Raw genomic sequence first — 19,497 nt, 5'->3', positions numbered from 1 at the left:
GTATGGTAATTAGTTACTGGGACAAGAGTTGTTAGAGTTCAAATAGACATCTGGTTTAATCAATTTGTCATTAAGCTAGTGCAAGTATATAGGAAGCAATGGGAAAAGAAAATACCATTGTGAGGGCTCACAGCTCTCTACAAGCTATCAACACATAGCTAAGTTTGAAATTGAAATAGTGCCTCTTTATCTTACTTGATATGGATTGCTCAGTACTCAACTTTCACAAAATACTGTGCCCTGTTTTTATTTTAAAATCTATTTTCAAAACCTTACAAATAAGTAAAACAAATGAAGCTACACTGTGATGAAAACCATGGTGATAGATATATCAGCTTCAGCTTGTGATATTTATTCATTTTGTATACTAACAAAGGGAAGAAAAGCAGGTTTTATACAGCAATAAGGAAAGGCTAGGTCAGGTGGGTACTGCAGACACTACTTGTTAGAAATCTCCTGGTGATGGAAAGATAACTTTTCTTCTCCCCTTATGGTCTCTAATAGAAGTAATATGCATCTTCCTACTGCTGCTTTCATCTTCTGTTGTCTCTTTCAGTCAATTGTATACCTTTACATATAGATGAAAATTTAGCTGGAATAGTTATATTTCTGGTTTTAAAGTTAGAGCATTTTGTTTCACATTGTTGCCAGCTATTAGTTTTGTATTGCTTCAGTTGTTGCTGAGAGTGTTAAAAGAATGCACATAAAAGATTAAAACTATACATAGACAGAACTAAGAAATGTGTTTTGGTATTAAGGCATGGGAGTGAGAAATGTATTACTTCTCATTTCTTTTTCCATGAAGCTTCTGATAATTATATAGACTGAGCACATCAATTACACAGTGTTAAATCCTGCTTAAAGAGCCCTCAATTTGAGGAGCCTGCAAGTTACAGCAGACTTGCAAACTGCTGCAGCTGTATGTGCAGACATCTAGAAGTCATGCAGGTTTTCTTACATGTTGAATCTTCTTTCCATTTCTTCTTTCCATCTGAACTCTGTGTCTGCACTTGTTGCAAAAGAGCCCACGTTCTCACGCTTACCCTGTCCCAAGTACAGGCAGTGCCAGAGAAGCTTTCTGTGTCACTTCTGTATTAGTGGTGGGATAAATAAAATGACATATTCTCTTCATTCTGTTGTGTAGATAAGGGCACTGCATGCAACATTTTAAAAAGTTGCCTAGAAAATTGTAGATATTTGAATTGTACTTTAACAATTAACATAAGGAAAAATGGGAGGCTATAAAAACTATATTGCTTGAAGTCCTCAACAACTATGTTGTGGCCGAAGTGCTGTTGTTTAGTTGGTCACTGAAATCTAATGTGATTACCCATACTGTTATTCCTCCTACTGCAGTTTTGTGTATTTAAGAGGGAAATTTGTTACATTCCTGTTTAAAAATCTGGAGATAGACTATGTGGGATAATGGATTCTGCAGGCTGAACATATGTAAGCATATATGCTTACTTAAACTTCCTTTTTTTCTTCTTTACCTTCATTCTTAGCCTGCATTATCATGTGAAAGACATAAAATAATCAAAACTTGAAAAGACAGTAAGTTAAAATAAACATTATTACTGAAAATAGTAGTATCTGTAGTATTTTACCTTTTATGATATAAACTCAAAACCTTTGAAACCAAAAGTAAATTCTGTCTCATATGCAAGGTATTTTCAGGGAATGGTAACTGATAAGGCAACAACAAATAGCATAAGACCAATTCTATCTGTACTCACCAGATGAAAGATAATAATGTTTAAATATTAGAAAGGGTCCCTTATTCTTTTCTTCTTTTGTACCAAATAATCACCATTAGAAAGTATAAAATATAAATGAAGCTGCATAACCTTTACATGCTTTGAGCTCTCTATTTTTTTTCTTGTGGATGTATTGAAAAATAAGTGGTATTCTTTATCTAGCTTACTAGATAATGGGGCCGGGGAGCTTGATTACAAGAACATCAATCAATCCAAGAACCCTGATGATATCCTAAACTTCAGCAGTGAAGCCTGAGTGCTTTATTAGATTATCACTTCAGAAGGATTGACTCACAGATTTAGTTCTCCATCTCCATCTATTATTTTTATATTACAAGAAAAGGAATTTTTCAGCAATTTAAGAAAAGAACAAAGTACCAGAAGACACAGTAAATACTTAGCTAGGAAAGCTGTTTTAAATAGTGTCAGGAGTCTGATTTAGAATCAAAGCAAACTTATAATCACATCTGAAAATTTGATCTGCCACAACACTTTTCTTTCAGTGTTGCACAGAGCAATGATAAACTTAGGAATACTCAATTACAGCAGGAGGCCAAAGAGAGAGCAGTGAGAATGGCAAAACAACATAAGAAATCTGTCCAAAAGGGCTCCCTGTCCTGGAAGAAAAGACTTTGGGCTGCTCACAGAGAAGTGATAAGAATTAAAGGGTAAAGGAACAGTCAGATATGCTGAAAGAGATTTAATAAATCAGATTTCATAAAGAAGGTTTAACTTAAAAAAAATATATTTGCCCTGGAAATGAGTTCTTACAAGATCTGTAAGGAGATAAGGGCAGCAATTACTTTCTAACAGATGCTGCAAAATGACTTTCTAATCCTGTTCTCCTTAAGGCCATTTTATCCTCTCTTACGTGTAGTGTTGATTTAATCACAGATTTGGGCTCTGATTCAGATAAATATTTTAATACATGATAACACCTTGTTCCTTAAGTTTAAAAGGAAATATTTCCCTGATTTGGTGAGAACTGGGGAACATATGGTTTACTTTTACTTTCCCCTGTTCTTGGGAGGCTGGTTGTTAATTGCCATGTAATGGAATAGCAGCGAGAGTTTGACAAAACAAGTTCACAAAGTCCTTTTCACTCCTGATACTTTGCTTCTCTTCATTCATTCATTTTCCTTCTCTTTATTATTTTTTGTTGGTTTTTTGTACTTGGTAAAGATAAGGGTTTTTTTTGAGAAAAGGTCATGCTGAAGGTGACAAATGATGATTGTAAGAAGAAAAATACATAAATCAAGAAAAAAAATATAAATCAATCCTTCATGTTGAACAAAAAGATTGCCTCCTCTGTATTTATGAATAAAAGAAGAGGTAATAGCACATTTAAACAGATGAACAACTTCACTGCAGTTCAGTGCCAACTACGTATAAGTTAAATAACTCTAAGATTCAGAAGTGGGAATTATGTAAATGCAGTATTTGTGGTAGATATGCATTATTTTAATTTTTTAAAAAAAGAAAATGCTTTTATTGTTCAGTTGTACTTTAGGGGTTTTTTTCTCCTTTTTTCTCTTGTATTTATGCCACCCTGATGTGTATAAAATCAAATGCATTTTCCAACCCTGCTTTTAGTGTAGAAAAAGGCTAAAACTTCATGACGTTTTTGTTTTCTTAATGCTCTTGTCTTTTTGTCATTGACTTTCATGAAACCTTTCCTGTGCCATTACTTTATTGCTTTTGCTCTTGCGTTTTTGGAAAACAGTTAACTGTGTGATTTAATAAATCATTTGACATTTGCCCTTCAGAGGCTTTGGTTAGAGCTTTCCCCATCCTCAGTTTTTTAGAATGAAAACTTTTTGTTTTTCATTGTCTAGTCAATGTTCTTAAGTATTTCTACATGGTTTAAGTTATGATAACATTACAGGTTGTTTTCAGACTTAGTTGTTATGCCACAGGTTGTCGATGGTCTTAATTGAAATATTTGAACCTGTGCCTACTCTCTGCCTGTCCTCAGCCTTTGACACTTAATTTCTTCAACCCAAGAATCTCTTGATTCTTTTATTTGTTATGTTTGCATCAGATGAAATTTTTTGCAACAGATGTCATTTAAGTACTGACCTTAAAATAAATAATGATGAATAATCAGCAAACAGTAGGTCTTTCATTGGGGGAAAAAAAAGAATGAAAGAAATGATGACTAATGTCGCTTTGTTATAAACATGGTAGAAGTTAAAATTGAATTATTTCGGTTAAATGCAGACTTAGAAGCAAAAAAGAACCATTGAGTAGTACAACCCAAATGTTATTCTGATACATCTTCTTCCTCTATAATGGCTGTATTGAGCTATACTCCAGATATATCCAGATGTATGTGTTTCTAAATGGTATATTGTACCTGAAATTTTCTTCTGTTATGGCAGTGGGTTGTATGGTGCACATTTTGTTTTTAAAACAGAATATAGTTTTGAAATATTTCTGTCAATTTGATATTTTGTCTTTTGAATGTGTGCTCATTTTTATGAATAATATGAATATTAGGAATAAGCAAATCCAAGATTGCTTGTAAAACATTCTGCCATTCCAAAGTCACTCATGAAGTAGAGCTTTGAAATCAGAGGGTCATTTCAGTTATATTTTGTTTAAAAATAAAAATTTAGAAGGGAAACGTAATATAATCATAGAGTGAATTATTTGGATTTTTTTCCACTCTGATATTCCCAAAAGAGCATTCGCCTCAGAGTGCATCTCTCCACTGGGCTCTCAGTTGATTTCTCTCTCTTGTTTACCTAAAATGTAAGAAGTACTTTCTTTTTCTGGCATGATGGACCATTTCAGTCACCAGAATTGTGTTTCAATTGACATTAAAATATTTTGCATTTCTAAATTATGGATGATGTTACAAATTATAGCATTGATTCTGCATAAATTAGAAACCAAATCAGAAAACAAGTGAGAAAAAAGAGCTTGGGAATGCAAAGACAACTGAGGATAGGGTTGTATATTCTTAAAATCATGTATATTACTGACAAATATTGTAACCAAATTTTTCCTCTTAAATACTAACTTTGATATTATCTCTCAGTTAAAAAAATATTTCACAATATTAAAACCATTGACTAAATTGTTGGACTGAGGGGGTTTATTATTCTTTGACTCAAGCAAAATGACTTGGGACAGATTTTCATGCTGGCTAGCAGAACAAATTTAATTCAAACTGAGATGAAAGGCGGTTAATGTAATTGTAGTCTATTATCCTATGCAGGCTTGAGTTAAGAAGCAAACCAACAGACAGTCAGAAAATGATGGATAGAAAATAGAAACGCTCAAGGCTGGTGAAATAGAGACTTGTGAAGGGATTATGCCGTAACTGTTCCCACACAATCTCTGCATCGGTAATATCCCACCTCTACCGTATGTCTGGATTACTCAAAAGGATTTTTGTGTGCCTCCTGGGTTCTCTTTATTTCTCTCTGACGTCAAAAAAAAGTCTGAGTTTAGTAAATTTCAGTACTTTGTAATCATGATTTTTTTTTTGCCCTTAATTTACCCCCTTCATCAGGGATGCCATAAAGCATTCTGTTTTCTCTTCTTTCTAAGCACCTTTTTCTTTGTTATCACACAGAGTGATGGCAAAGTGATTGGCCACATAAATAGTTAAAGTGTTTGATCCTAAGCTCTTCTTTGGGGCTCATTGCTACCAAAAAGATATTATTTTTAGTAGAGTATTTAGTTAAAAAGTAGTAAATAATAATCAACTCTCAGGTTTTTCAACTGTAAGAGTGGCTGTTTTTTTTAGCCACATCCTTTGGATAGGATATTTCAGGTGATCAGATGGCTTTTTTTAGGACTGCATTCTGGCAGTTTACTTATTTCTTGTTATTCTGTTTCTTTTTTTTTTTTTTTAATATATATGAAATTTTGCACTGCAAGCTTTTAAAAATCAAAACTACATGTCTTGGTCTCCTCAGAATATCTATAGAAAGGCGCTGAATTTTACAGGAATGTTTCAATAGTTTTGTTGCCCTTGGCATAGCCAAGGAAGCAGAGAAAGCACATTCTTTCCTGTAAAATAACTGATCATACCTAGTGCAATACATACATCTCAGGAAACTCTAGCAATATCTCGTGTGATGCTTACAAAATACAGGAGATCAATTGCTGATCAGAAGTCCAGCTAAAGCTTCTTTGTAGCCTCTTTGTAGAGGGATTGAGTCTTTGAGGTACATGGGCTGGAATGATAAAATAGCTTTTAAAGGAGTGTAGGAGTTAGATTTCCCAGTCATTCCGAGCTGGAACGCAAGAATTTTCTCATCCATTGTGAGTTCTATCACCAGAGCTCTTATAGTACCTAAATAATTTATTTTCTTTTTTCCTTCTGACATTGTCTAGGATGAAATTTTGTGCATTTGAAAAATGCTTTATTCTATGAACTGCCCTTTGGGAAGTCGTTGGGATTACTTAAAGGCTCTGTTCTGTGCTGTACTCACACAGGAGCAAGCATTGCTTTCCATGGCAGTACTCTGCAGCCTGCCTATCAAACCCAATATAAACATAGTTTGAACTGATCAAAACTGACAGAGCAAAACTCCTGTTATGAATTATTTTACAGTACCTTGCCGTGAGGATCTAGTGTCATTTTAGTCAACTTTCTTTACCTTTGTTCCAGTCATTCCTTTTAAGTTTCTTCTTAAAGGGCAGATAACTTTTCAAAGAGGGTTGGCAGAGACTGGAAGTGTTGACAGATATAGTATTGTTGCAACATAGTAATATTTATTTCCACTTATCTGTCACTTCATAAAGAAGTATCAATATCATCTCTGCTCCAGGAAATTCATGAGATTATGTGCTATAATGGACTAATGGAGATTTGGGCTCTTCATAGGAAAGGGGCCAGGGAAAAGCGGATGTTTGTATTTACTTTAAGACTTTCTCCAGCCACCCAAACACTTTTCTGTGTTCTATTCTTAATAGATATTTCTGTATCTCTAGGATTGATATCTTTTTTTAATAAAGTCAAATAAAAGATGATGCACGTTAGATGAGGTTGATATCCTAGATATTACAAAGGACTTAAAAAGAGCCCAGACATGCTTGTAATGGAACAGTGGTAGGCAATAAGGCATGAATTTTATAGAGTTCGCCATGCAGGGGTGGGGTAAAAAAAGTTCTTTCAGCCAGGAGAACTACCAGAACAATATATTGGATAGATTTTATAGATATTGAAATGATCTGATGGACAAAAATATGGTATTAAAGACCAGCAGGACAAGAAGGAAGCTAGGAATCTGGAAACTGCCATGCCTCCATGTTTGGTTTCCTAATGATGCTCTCCTGGTTCCCTTGTGGTAATTTTTTGGAGGCTCACCATTAATTGTTGTTCAAGACGGAAGTATGATTCTCTGATAATTTCTGTCAATGACTTAGGAAACAAGTATGGTTAGTAAATATCCTGGGCATGCTATCTGAATATCTAGTCAGAAACTCTTAGGTCATCTAGGAATATTGAAAGTTACTTGAAAATGTCATGTAAGAGCTGGAGTTTTTGCTTCCTAAAAGAATGATAGCTTGCGACTTGCAGTATATATTGTACTTAAACCTCTGTGATATTTATACTTTGTGTTTGTATTATAACATGTCATTAGCACTTCAGAAGTTGTTGTTGCAGGCAGAGCAATAATTCAGATAGCATGACTATTTTCTAAAATTCTTTAATACTGTATAGCTGATGTCCTAGAGGAAGCTATGACATTTTGATTTATTCATACCTTTGTCTTCATTTTGCATTTAGCATTCTTGAATGTCCACGTATAAACAGCATTTGACCATTGCTAAGCTGCAATCTCCACTCCAAAATGTGCTTTGCTTCTGAATCGTCATTTTTGTCTTGACTTAGTCAGAATTTCTCATATTTTTTTAAACATTAATTGCCATATTTTGATAAATTGTAGTCTTAAATTACAAGTAAATGATCAAAGTTACCATACATAATTTGAAGTAGAAAGAGAAGTAACTTGCCTGTCTTTGTACTATCTTCTGAAAATTATAGTGTCTGTATGGCATCCTCAAATACATATTTTTGAAATTGTCTTTTCCTTAAATTGCCTCAAAATTATAGTCTTATATAAATAGCGATTTTGTTAAAAAAAACCCAATGCATCAAAAACAAACAAACCCCACCCCAGAATCTTGAGAACAAAGTAAAATGAGTGCAATGAACATCAAATGTAAACAGATGAGAACTCTGTAGCACTCTATAATGCTATAGCACTGAACTTTCTCCATCGAGATTGTAATTTAGTTCTTTGCAATAATTGCCCTCAGAAACTGACCATAGATTAAATTCAACAATAATAAAATAGTCATATTAAAATGCACGGTTTTTAAAAACAAGATATAAACTGTTTAACAGTTAAACATACTTTCTACAAATACACTTACTAGTGGTAAAATTTTACAATTCAGTAATGACTAACAAAAGTGCAGTAAACCACTTGGAACTTAGTGTGTTTATATATATATATATATATTTTCATTTGGTCTACTTGATGAAGCCATTTACAATACATTTACTCTGACTGTCAGGGCCTGTTAAAATATTTAATGTTGCTGAAGTGCTACCTCTCCGGCTCTTTTTGAGAAATGGTTTCTTAATAACAATATTCAAACATGCTTGGAAACTGCCAGAACATCAAGAGCAGTGAATTGCTAATCACAGAATCACAGAAACGGTCAGGTTGGAAGGGCCCACAGTGGGTCACCTGGTCCAACCTCCTCAAGGCAGGGTCATCCCAGAGCACATGATTGCATCTAGGCTGTTCTGGAATATCTCCAGCGAGGAAGACTCCACAGCCTTTCTGGGCAATCTGTTCCAATGCACAGTGACTCGCATATATTTATTTTGTATGGTCTTTAAGGTCCCTTCCAACCCAAACCATTCTGTGATTCTCTGAATACTCTATTGTTGATATTAAGTTAACATTTAACACGTTTCAGCAATATCTATTTTTTAAAAGAATGAAATATATATAAATTTTGTGAAGTGACTTTTCCAAAGTAAAAACTTAGGAGGGGCTGCATTTCAGTTTAAGCAGTAATAAGTATTTATAGACTGTGGATGGTTAATTTTCTATTTCTTCTATCTAATTCTTCTTTCTAAAGGGAAAGAAATAGTTGAGAAAACTATGCTAATATTTCTTGGAGATGTGGTTCTCTTCAGTGTAAACATAGCCTCTTATTTTGAGCTATGGGATATTCTAACATTTACTTTCTAAGGGCTGGAGCAACGTCTGAAATGTCTGATATAGGTCAAAATGTGAGAGAAGAAATGTGTGTATTTCTCCTCCCTGACTTTGAAAGAACAGTGACTGATAAGAGGGAAGTCTGCTTTTCCAAGTTCACCTTTTTACATATATAAAAGTTTGTACATCACTGCCAAAAATATGGTCATTTGTAGAGAGAGTGCCAGAGGTAAAGGGTAAGGCCACAGACATGAGATTTTTCTTGTTCAGAGTAAGTAGCATCAAATAATTCATATGTGAAATCCATTGATTCATGTGTCTGATTCATGAAGATTAACAAAGATAACTTTTTGTCCAGCCAGGTCCAAATGATGGCTATAGGTTACTTAATTCTCATACAGAAGAGATGCAAATAGAATCTGAGTTTATTAGAAAACTTATTTTATTTCTTAACTTTTTTCTCTTAATTATATAATTATGATAAGTGACATCTGTTTGAATGCTTATTTTCTCCTGCATTTCAATGGATATTATTTGAAATATCATTAATTCAAAGAGTATATAAGAACTCCATAATAGTAATTATTCTGGATCTTTCAGGGAAGAAGGATTTGCAAAGCATGGAGGGGTCTGGAAATTGAAAACTTGCTTATGAAGGATATTTTACATTTTCTTTTGATGAGATCAGCCTAGATTTAAAAAAAAAAAAAAAGGCATTGCTGGTCTAGGCCTTTTTCATGAATTATATGAGGAGGAGACTAATTAATCTGCAGAAAAAACATTGTCTCAAGACATAGTTATATGCACTTACAAGAAAAAACAAATAAATCATTTCTCCACATTATTAAAAAGTCCTAACTGGAAACATAAATCCTAGTACCTTTTACCCATTTAGGTTATCATTATCTTAAAAGGTAGGCTGATAATTCTTTATATCTGAAGTTACTCATGACTGGAAGGATCTTGGCAGTGTGAGAAGTGGAAATGTCCAATTTTTACATTAGAACCAAAGATATGTTATTGTAACTCAAAAAACCTGAGAGATCTCTTCACATACTGCAGTATTAGTGGATAGCATTGGGACAATATAGTACATAGTACAATATCAATGCAGTTAAGAAGTAGACCCTTAGCTATCAGAGGGATATATTTCCATTTATAGATTATTAGTTTGTGTATTTCATGTATTTCACTTCAGCAAAATAAATATCACAGGATAAAAATCCAATAATAATTAGCAATTAAACCTATTCTCTGCAAAACACAAATCAGTCATTACCATTGCTGATGTTAAATATGGCATCTGAGCTCAATTATTTCGTCTGAATCTTAGCACTTCTGTGGAAGAATGATGCTGCTTCTCAATCTTTTAAACATTCTTGGACTCCCAGTATATGGCACAGACTGATGTAGCTTAACTGCTGGTTGTGAGGTCATTAACTTTCATTGCTGTTGACCATATCTGTTGTTGAGGGTTAGATGATGTGGTTGTTCTTTGGTAGTTCTGTGTAAAAGGTATTGAAGCCAAGCAGGCCTAAGTCAAGACCTGAGTCTTGACCACACATAAATGTGAATCAAGGCATCATATTGGTCACTCCTTGTTCTGTACTAGTTACCAACCTCAGCTGTTCTTGGGTTATTGCTTTCATCCATGAGTAACCACTCTTGAGCTGAAAATCTGCAGTTTCTGTGGGATCACTTCCAAAATGTTATGAATTACATCCAGTTATTGACTGTAGTTAAGCATATACCTCATTGCTGGAAAGGTACTTTGAGAATAGGAAGTCTTGCATGATTTTCAAGAAGGGATAATCAAGAAGCAGCATGAATACCCATACTGAGCTCAGTGTTACTACATTATTATTAATAAAGGTGCATTAGCTATCTCATAAGTACCTGCAAAAGCTGCAGTCACATCACCATGGGCATACTTTTAATGTTCAGGGTGCAGTAACGTTATAGTAGTATGTAGTAATTCTTCACAGTCCTTTTATGATGTCACAGGCCTTACTATGTGACCAGAGAAGGCTTAGGTTTAGCCTTACAAACACTATTTGAACCTCAGTGGCAAGGTGCCTCAAATAACCAAATTTTATATGTTAGATAGCATTCCACTATTCAACCCCACTCCCCTATGGCATCATACCACTGCAGTACTAGGAAAGTATAAGTACTTTAAATAAAGTGTAAATAAAACCAGAAGCCTGTTGTGCAAGATCAGTAATTGGGGCAAGGAGATCAGTAGCAGAAATCAGTGATGGAGAACAGCAGCAGCAAGACCACTGGTTAGATTGGGAACAGCCTGAGAAGTTAAGGCTGGGACAGAGTTGAGCAGTAGTCCTAGAAGATATTCTTACTCATCTAAAAGCTGGGACAAGTCACCAGTCAGGGACCAGGGATCCTCTGCTAAGGCAGTCCGTTGGTCTGAATTTATCAGGAACCTCTTGTGGATAAAACGCTGAGAATCTGGGCAAAAATCCCAAGCCTGTTTATGACCAGCTATAGATCAGAAAGGTGACAGCTCTTCTCCAGACACTATGAAAGTGGTCTGTTAATTTGCAAGGACAAAATATGAGGTAAGGGTCATAAATATCTGTATTATCTAATATACTATTACTTTGTATAGTTGACAAACCTCGGTATGGGCCAGAACAAGAGAAAACTCTCTCAGCAGGGAACAAGTTCAGTAAAACAATATTGTCTGTTAGAGTGGTCTGACATACATTTTTGCCTTCCCTGAGAGTTTGGCATTAAAACCAAGCTCAGTTAGAGGAAAGTCCATCTGTACTTAGGTTACTTCCTATTCCTCTATTTTTGCTTCACTTTTAGTTGAAAGGATTTACCAATTAGTGGTGGCAGCAGAACTGCAGAAAATCCTGCCTTCACTATCAAAGGTTAGATGAATTGTTATAAGAAGGTTTTCACATGATCAAATCACTCATCTAGAAAGCTGTGGATCCAGGCTGGTGTTATACTAACTGTTTTCTTTAGGTGAGAAGCCTGAAGGTATACTCTTCCTTAAGGGACATACCAGTAAGCACAATAAAATTAAACATATATATGTTCCCCTGCTGCCAATTCCTTAGCTTTCTTAAGTTTGCAAGATACAGATACAGTGCACAAGACAATACACATTGCTAAGCTTCAACAGAAGTTTATTTATAAACTCTATCTTACAAAGGAGCCTTTCATTCATTAAAAAAATCCAAATCTGGAAATCTTACTGTAAGCATGTACTCATTTGCATACATTTATTATATTGAAAGAGAAAGCAAGAAATTATCACTCACTTGGTTGTAAACATGAGAAAAATTATTTTTTAATGCATTTGTCAATAACTTTTATTTTGAACTTCCAGAAAATGTGGGGAGAAAAAAAAAGAGAGTGGAAAAAAATGGTTCAGTTTGGAAAGGATAATTGAGAGAGAGGTTGGGGAATAAGTGTTAATAGCAGGCCATCCAAAGGTCAGTGAGCTTGATGAATTGAATACTTTTATATTGGAACAAACCATAGAACTTGTACGCAACCTAGTAGGAGCCTTCCTCCATTTGTCCTTGTAAATGGGAACTGTGTCTTTGGAGTAATGCCAGAGTGGAACTGCTCATTCATTATTACCACTTAAGGCAAATGGTCATAGCCCTGTGGCACATAAAATAATGAGTGTAGCTCCCATTTCTCAGATATGATGCATATATTATGCTTCACATACGGTCAAATGTGTGCTGGTTTTAGGAGAAGGTACAAAAATTACTACAATGAGTAAAGCTCATAAGGAAGCAATTCAGCGAATAGGAAATTTTGTAATTGGAACCATAATCAGTGACTAATGCAGAGCAATAGGTATGTTAATAAAATAGGATAGGATTAAAAGACAAAACTAAATTTAATCAGAACCCAGCATACCTGCTCATGTGAATAATTTTAGATATATTCTTAATCCTATTAGTTTCATCTTTTCCCTCCACTGAAAACTGAGTGTTTAAATAATATCTTCCATTTGAATTGAAACAGGCTTCCCTAACTAGTAAGAACTTCACCTCATGTTATTCCTGATATATATTATGAAAGTGTTCTGCATGAAAGGTCTGGCAACAAACGGCATAATAAACCAGCTATTTTAATAAGATGGCATAAAAAGAATATTGATAGCAGGTGAATCCTATGCCGCTTCAGGTACTGTGTGCATGCAGCACTGGATGGAGCCAGCATGGATTTTCCACCAGTGTGCTGTACAGATTCTGCCCAGAGAGAGGGGCCTCCTCCTTCCCATATTATGGTGCCTTTTATCTCGGGCGCAAACACAGCCATGTATCTTCTCCTGACAAGCTGGAAGGTTCTCTTGGATAACACCAGCACACAGCACAGGCTGGCATTGGGCCTTCCAGGACCAGTAGGTCAGACATGCCTTACCCAAGATCACCAGCTCCTTGGGTACTGTTACTTCCATGAGGCTCCCAACACAGAGAATATAATGTATATGATAATATATCAAAATAATTTGCTGTGGTTTAATTCACTGTTCTTTTTTATTATGCATATTTTATCATTTCATCATACATTATGCTGAAACAACTGAAATACCTGGCTCTAAAATTACATTGCCATTTTATTTTCAAGATATTTGAAGGTCACTTCTATAATTGTCAGGGAATTAATAATTATTTGGATTTGAATGAATACTTATGAATACTTGTACATTACAAAATATTTTCTACCTAGTAATTTTTGTATTAACCATTCTTTTGTGTGTTCTCATAAATTGTGAAACCTGTGATGCATTAGATGAAGTTTACAGATATTTTTATTTTATGTATTCATGCTTGGGGTTTTTTTCTGTGATATAAAGAGAAATAAAAATACCAAAAAGGTATATGTGATTTGGGAAATCCCTGAGTTCTGGTAATTATTGATCCACAGCAGATGGTTTCATCTGATTAGAAGTGCAGCTGAATGGAGAAGGGAAGCTATATGGAAACAGGTGTCTTTTTTTCATAAAGATTTCAAGATTTAAAAAAAAAAAAAAGTCATTTGGTCCCTGGGTCAAATCGCTGCAGGTGAGTGGTGTAGCTGGCCAAGAGTTCTCAGTGGATTTTATTTAGTTTCTCCCTATGGAAAGTTGTGCAGCTTATTGTTACTGGGAGTTGGATATTGCTCTTCCATAGATCAGTGCCGTTAGCACTGAGCAGTAGGGTAAGTTTCTTGCCTTCATCCTCAGACTCTAAATGCAGTTATTTTTAATACTTTTTTTTTTGTCTTCAGGTGTAACACCCAAACATATTATGAATTCTGCCTGCATTTAACATTCGACTTTGCCTCTTAAACAATTCAGAAAAAATATTCCTCTTACATTCCTCTCTATCATGTTGTTGTAATTTACTACAGAATGTACTGTCTCATTTATGTGACAATCTTACATACAAGAAAGGGAAATTCTCTTAAGCTCTTCATTCAAAAATGGTCCTTTTCCCTTAGCTGTCTTTCAGAATTCCAAACCTTAAAGACACTTTCAGACATTAAACTATTTTTAGAAGCCTAATCTATTTGAGCAGCAACCTGTTCTTTGAAGAATTTTGTTAGTGTTTTGTGATGTTTAGAAAAAACCTGTGTCAAGAAGACCAATATTATTACTTGAGATGATTTTCTCCTTTCCAAGTACATGCAAGAGAGTTACTTCAGGATCAGACCCTCTTCTAAATTCTGTGGAAAGGATTGTAGGGCTGGAGTGTCTTTATGAACAAGACCATAAGCTGTGTGCTGCAGTTACACTTGAAGCACAGGGTTGTTTCTATTTCTTGGAGATTTATTATTAAAATAATTATATTAAAAAAGTGTTGTATTTCTTTATAGTTGACCCTGCAAAGAATTCTCATGCTCATGGGAGATCAGGAGTGGGCAAGGTCAGAATCTAGAACATCTGTTTTTCCACTTTTCCATTTTAGTGCTCCTGTTGATTATTTTCTTTATGGCATTGTAACAAAGGGTCAGGGAGATTATGTGCTTATTAATAAAAATCAGCACATTAAGAATCACCAGTTGGAAACTATTGAGGAGACCAGCAGAAATGCAAACATTATAGTACAGTCTGCAACTTGTTAAATTATATGACATCCAATTTGGAAGGTATTTTTAATATTACAAATAAAATAACGCAAAAAACCCCTTGCAAATTAAGTTTCTTAGAATAAAGTAATGAAAAGGTAGTCCAAGATATTAAATGATTCAGATTTCCTCTGGGAAAATATTTATATGAAATTTAATAGGCAGGGATTAGCTTTCTCTTTGTTTAATGAATCATTCTGTATATTTAATAGAAAACTATAATCTTGCTGGAGACTTCTGTGAAATAGCCAAGAAAACCAAAAGCAGGTTAATCATTTTCTATTGAGATACTTGGTGTTTTTAGAGTAATATTATATAACTGAATTTGATCACTCTGAATTTGTGTAGGATATTTCATCTCTCTGAAAAGAGCTATATATCTTATCAATAAGAAAACTATTTCTTCAACTTTTATCATGTGCACGTCTTGTCAGCAGCATCAGTGTATTGTATTCAATTTAAATTTCACCTGGTGCCCTGGGTGGTTGATGAAGGGGAGCAATTGCCTCTGAAGTTCATCAAAGCTGAGTAGCTGAGACACTGCTGTGCTTGTGTGCCATAGTCCTGGCTACAATTCCTGGCCCCAGAGCCTGGTTCCATGGTCTAGTTGCAGCTGCATAATTTGGGAGCAGCCTCTCTAGAAAAGACAGCATAGCTCTGGATCCCCCCTAGGTCCTCTCTGGTGCTGTGGAAATGTATTAAATATTTTATGCTTTGGGGATACTTTGGGTTGGTTTGTTTGTTTTTTTCTCTGTTATTATGGTGTTATTTTTGTTTTCGTTTGAAGAGTTAGTAGTGTTTCAGGGCTGTGTATGTTAGAGGGGGACATATTTGGGAACACTTTCTACAAGTCAGTGATCCTTCTAGTGGATGCTCAGCTGTTATCTTGGGGAGGGCCAGATCAAAACCAGATGAGGGAGGAAACTATCACCGAGGTTACAGGGATAAAGAGATTCAGTGCTTGGATCCAGCTGCCTGGCTCTCTTTTGTTCATACATTCCTGTGCTAAGTCCTACAATAGGCACTGACTTAAAGCAGATGAGTGGAGTTCCTTATTCAAGAGCCTGGTCACTCTGGTGTCTCCAGGAAGTAGCACATCCTAATTAACAACTATATAAAATACTTTCTATTTGCATGTATTTGTACTACTAGTAATGAAACCCATGCTATTTGAATAAATATTCTAGGTGCATTTTTATTAAAGTTATACAATGTTTAATGGGAATGTTTGGTTTTGTCTTTTTTTCCCCTGCAGCTGTGACTCTGAAAATAGGTATCTTGGAAATCCACTTAGGGGAACATGCTACTGTGAGTACTTATATTTTTAATGTTACATACTAAAATGTTGGTTACAAATTGTGTGATAATTTTATTTCGTTGGAATATTTTTCTTGAGATATTCTGAAGTTGGGCACATTGATATTTTGACTGGAAAATGAAATGCCCCGTTGGGCTTCTATTACTTTGCCCACAGGAATACAAACTGAAGTCTTCTAAAAGTTGATTCCTTATAGCTTAGCTTAGAGGGACTGACCAAGGCATGGGGTTGTTCTCTGTATCTCAGCATATGTGAATGAAAGGAATAGAAATTGTGTCCTTGATTAAAAGACAGAATCTGTGGTAGGGAAATGCAAATAGGCTAAACAGCACTATTCCCTGGGGACATTATGAATAGTTTAGCCAGTCTGCCTCCCAGGGACAGGATACACAGCTGCTCTCCACAGTATCATAAAATGATACTGTGTGTTGTCTCCATGTTCTTAGTGTTGTGGAAAAGATGCCTCTGGCGCATTTACTTAAAAGCATTACAGTTTTGATAGTCATAGGGAAAGACCTGAAGGGATAAGAGTGGTTATTACCCATGTGCAGAAATCCCTTAGTGAGCTGTGCCAATTTTGCTGTGCCAATATCAATGTTAAATAGTAATTTTAATCATCATAAAAACAGATGGCATGTTGGAGAACACTATTTTACCTTTTGTGACTTTTGCACATCCCATCTTAATGTCAGAAAATTGGATCCATTTGTCTATTGTTTCTAACATCATTCCTACTTCAAACTTGAATTTATACATGAAGACATATCACTGAACATATTTATAACATCTATTCTGATTTTTGGCCTTGCTTTTTAACATTTCATTTTAGAACATGCACACAAGCTTTACTTTAGAATATCTCTAAGGCATCATTTACCTAATAAAGGAATGTTTCTTGTCTTAACTAATCTGTCTTTCTCACCCTAAATGGTTTGCATCTGCAAGGTACGTTTTACAGAATAAAATAAACACATACTATATTATGGATGCTGACGTATCTCTAGGCCTAAAACATTTATTTCTCTTGCCAGCTATTAAAGAAATTTGGTGTGGGTTGTTTTGATTTTTTTTTTCTCTCAGACAAGTTAAATTCAAATGTAATACTTTAAACTAGAACATGAATTTTAAATGTTGTAGACTAAGTTGAAAATTCTCCCTGGAGCTGTGTCCTAAAGATACTGTTGATCAATAAAATCAGTTCCATTTGTTGTTTTTTTTCTTTTGATAAGAAATGCTTCTTATTTCAAAACAGAAATTTCAGTATTTAGAAGAACAAATTTTTGTATTTATATAATATTTTTTCTATGTTTAAAGCAATGTAATGAGTACATGAGAAGCTTGTGCTCTGAAGACACTGCTATATAGACTATTTTGGATATATGTGTCAATGTTTATTTGTCCTTTAAAAATAAATGTTATTAAATTTAGGAGATGGAAAAGAAATGACAGTAATGAGATTTGTAGACCTGAGGCACCTCAATGAAAAACTGTAGTTTTTTTGCTATCATGTTTCAGACTGGGTCTATAAATCATGTTGGAGACAAATTGTACTATATTCAAGATGCCCTTTCACCTTTAACTCACTACTAGTATTTGTCTTCTGTCAGATTTCAAAATATTTTAAAGATCTTGTTCTTTTGAAATGATAAATTTTCGTTTGATATTTTCAACCACTTAAGTACCACATATAAACAGTTTTCAGAGATATTTTATCTGGAGGTAATAGGGAGCATGTGCTAATTAAAAATAATGGAATTCTACATTTCTTGTATTTAGTGAATGGTGCATCATAGTAGGAAATAATCTGTTAATTTGTGGATAACTGACTGACCTAAGATCTCAATGACAATTGCTTATCAACACAGTCCATTACCTACTAAATCATGTATTAAAAAATATTTACATCATAAAGAGATGCTCCAATTTCTTATCTATATAAGTATTTTAAAATATGGCCTTACAATGTTTCAGTTTTGTACAAGACAGGCATTTGGATGGTATTTTTTCTGTGCTTATTTCGCTACTTATTAAGAAACTTTTTCTTTAGACACTTATATTGTTTCTTCACTTCTTGAAGTGAAGAATATTCTTATTTTTTACAACACAGGAATAGTTGTTGCTCAAGAGGAAGGAAAATACTAGGGAAAAATAAATTGTATATACTTATGAGCAGCATAAGATTATGAGAAATAAAAATTCTAGGCACATATGTTTCTACTACTTAGAATCAAAATCAGTGAATGGTACAAAAATAGGAATACAGATAGTGATTTGCTCTGTGGTTAGGATCTTCTGCAGGAAAGGTTTTAGTCCCATGCTTGAGTTTAGCCATCTTCAAAATGACCAGTTTTAAGCATTTAAATTTTGTCTTTTTTTTTCACTTCTGCAAATACTGCCCTAAATTGGAATGGCCTTCTAAGCAAAACCTTAGAATTCCTTACAATCCTGAGTCTATGGATAACTTCTGTGTGATATTGGATGACCTTGATTTCTCTTTAACAGCAGAATGTGGATTGAGTGATGCTAGTTGCCTTAGAGGAACTTGATGCAACTTGTGATGCTGTGAATATCCACTGCCCTAGAAAAGTCCAGCTGTTTTCATCTCTTCCATCTCTGCCCAGCTTACCTATTCCTCTCCTCTCTCTTGCCTGTCATTGCCATCCTCAAGCCTAGGAAGTGGGAACAGGCAGGTGTTGGTGTAGGTACTGGTATTGACATCACTGGACTTTTTAACATAGTAAATAAAAATAGAGTTCACCAGTGGGGGAGCACAGATTGTTTTAGTTTCTTCCTTACTTGTTTCCTTTCATAGTGATGTAGGAGAGTAAGCAGAATATTTGTGCTGTACATGGATCGTGTTGTGATCAAAGAATTGATCTGAACACGAACGAAAACACAGGAAAATTACAGATGAGTCTAGCATGGTCAGAAAGAATGAGATTTATGTAGGAGGGAACACGCTGAAACATTGCAGGGACTTAACCTAAATACAGATACCATGCCAAAAGGATCTACAGAGAGAGCAGCAAAGCTATCAAATCCTAGAGATAAGAGGAACAGTTCATTAAACATCAGATTTCATTCTCATATGGCATTGCAAAACATGGCAGCACTGTACATGAGT

General features: G+C 34.8%; 1 protein-coding gene across 6 annotated transcripts in view; it reads left to right on the top strand.

Annotated features, from left to right (window-relative positions):
* ATRNL1 (attractin like 1) overlaps positions 1 to 19,497 on the top strand; it is a 531,556-nt gene that overhangs the window by 209,991 nt on the left and 302,068 nt on the right. For all 6 annotated transcript variants that reach the window (XM_027692113.1, XM_027692108.1, XM_027692107.1 and 3 more), the window contains one exon: positions 16,311 to 16,363. In XM_027692113.1, the coding sequence (XP_027547914.1) occupies positions 16,311 to 16,363 (53 nt within the window). The remainder of the gene's footprint in view (positions 1 to 16,310; positions 16,364 to 19,497) is intronic.

This window comes from Neopelma chrysocephalum, unplaced genomic scaffold (assembly GCF_003984885.1).
Source record: "Neopelma chrysocephalum unplaced genomic scaffold, ASM398488v2 Primary Assembly neopelma1_85, whole genome shotgun sequence".
Lineage (NCBI taxonomy): Eukaryota > Metazoa > Chordata > Aves > Passeriformes > Pipridae > Neopelma > Neopelma chrysocephalum.
The sequence above is the reverse complement of the archived record's forward strand: the minus strand, read 5'-3'. Positions and strand labels throughout refer to the sequence as shown.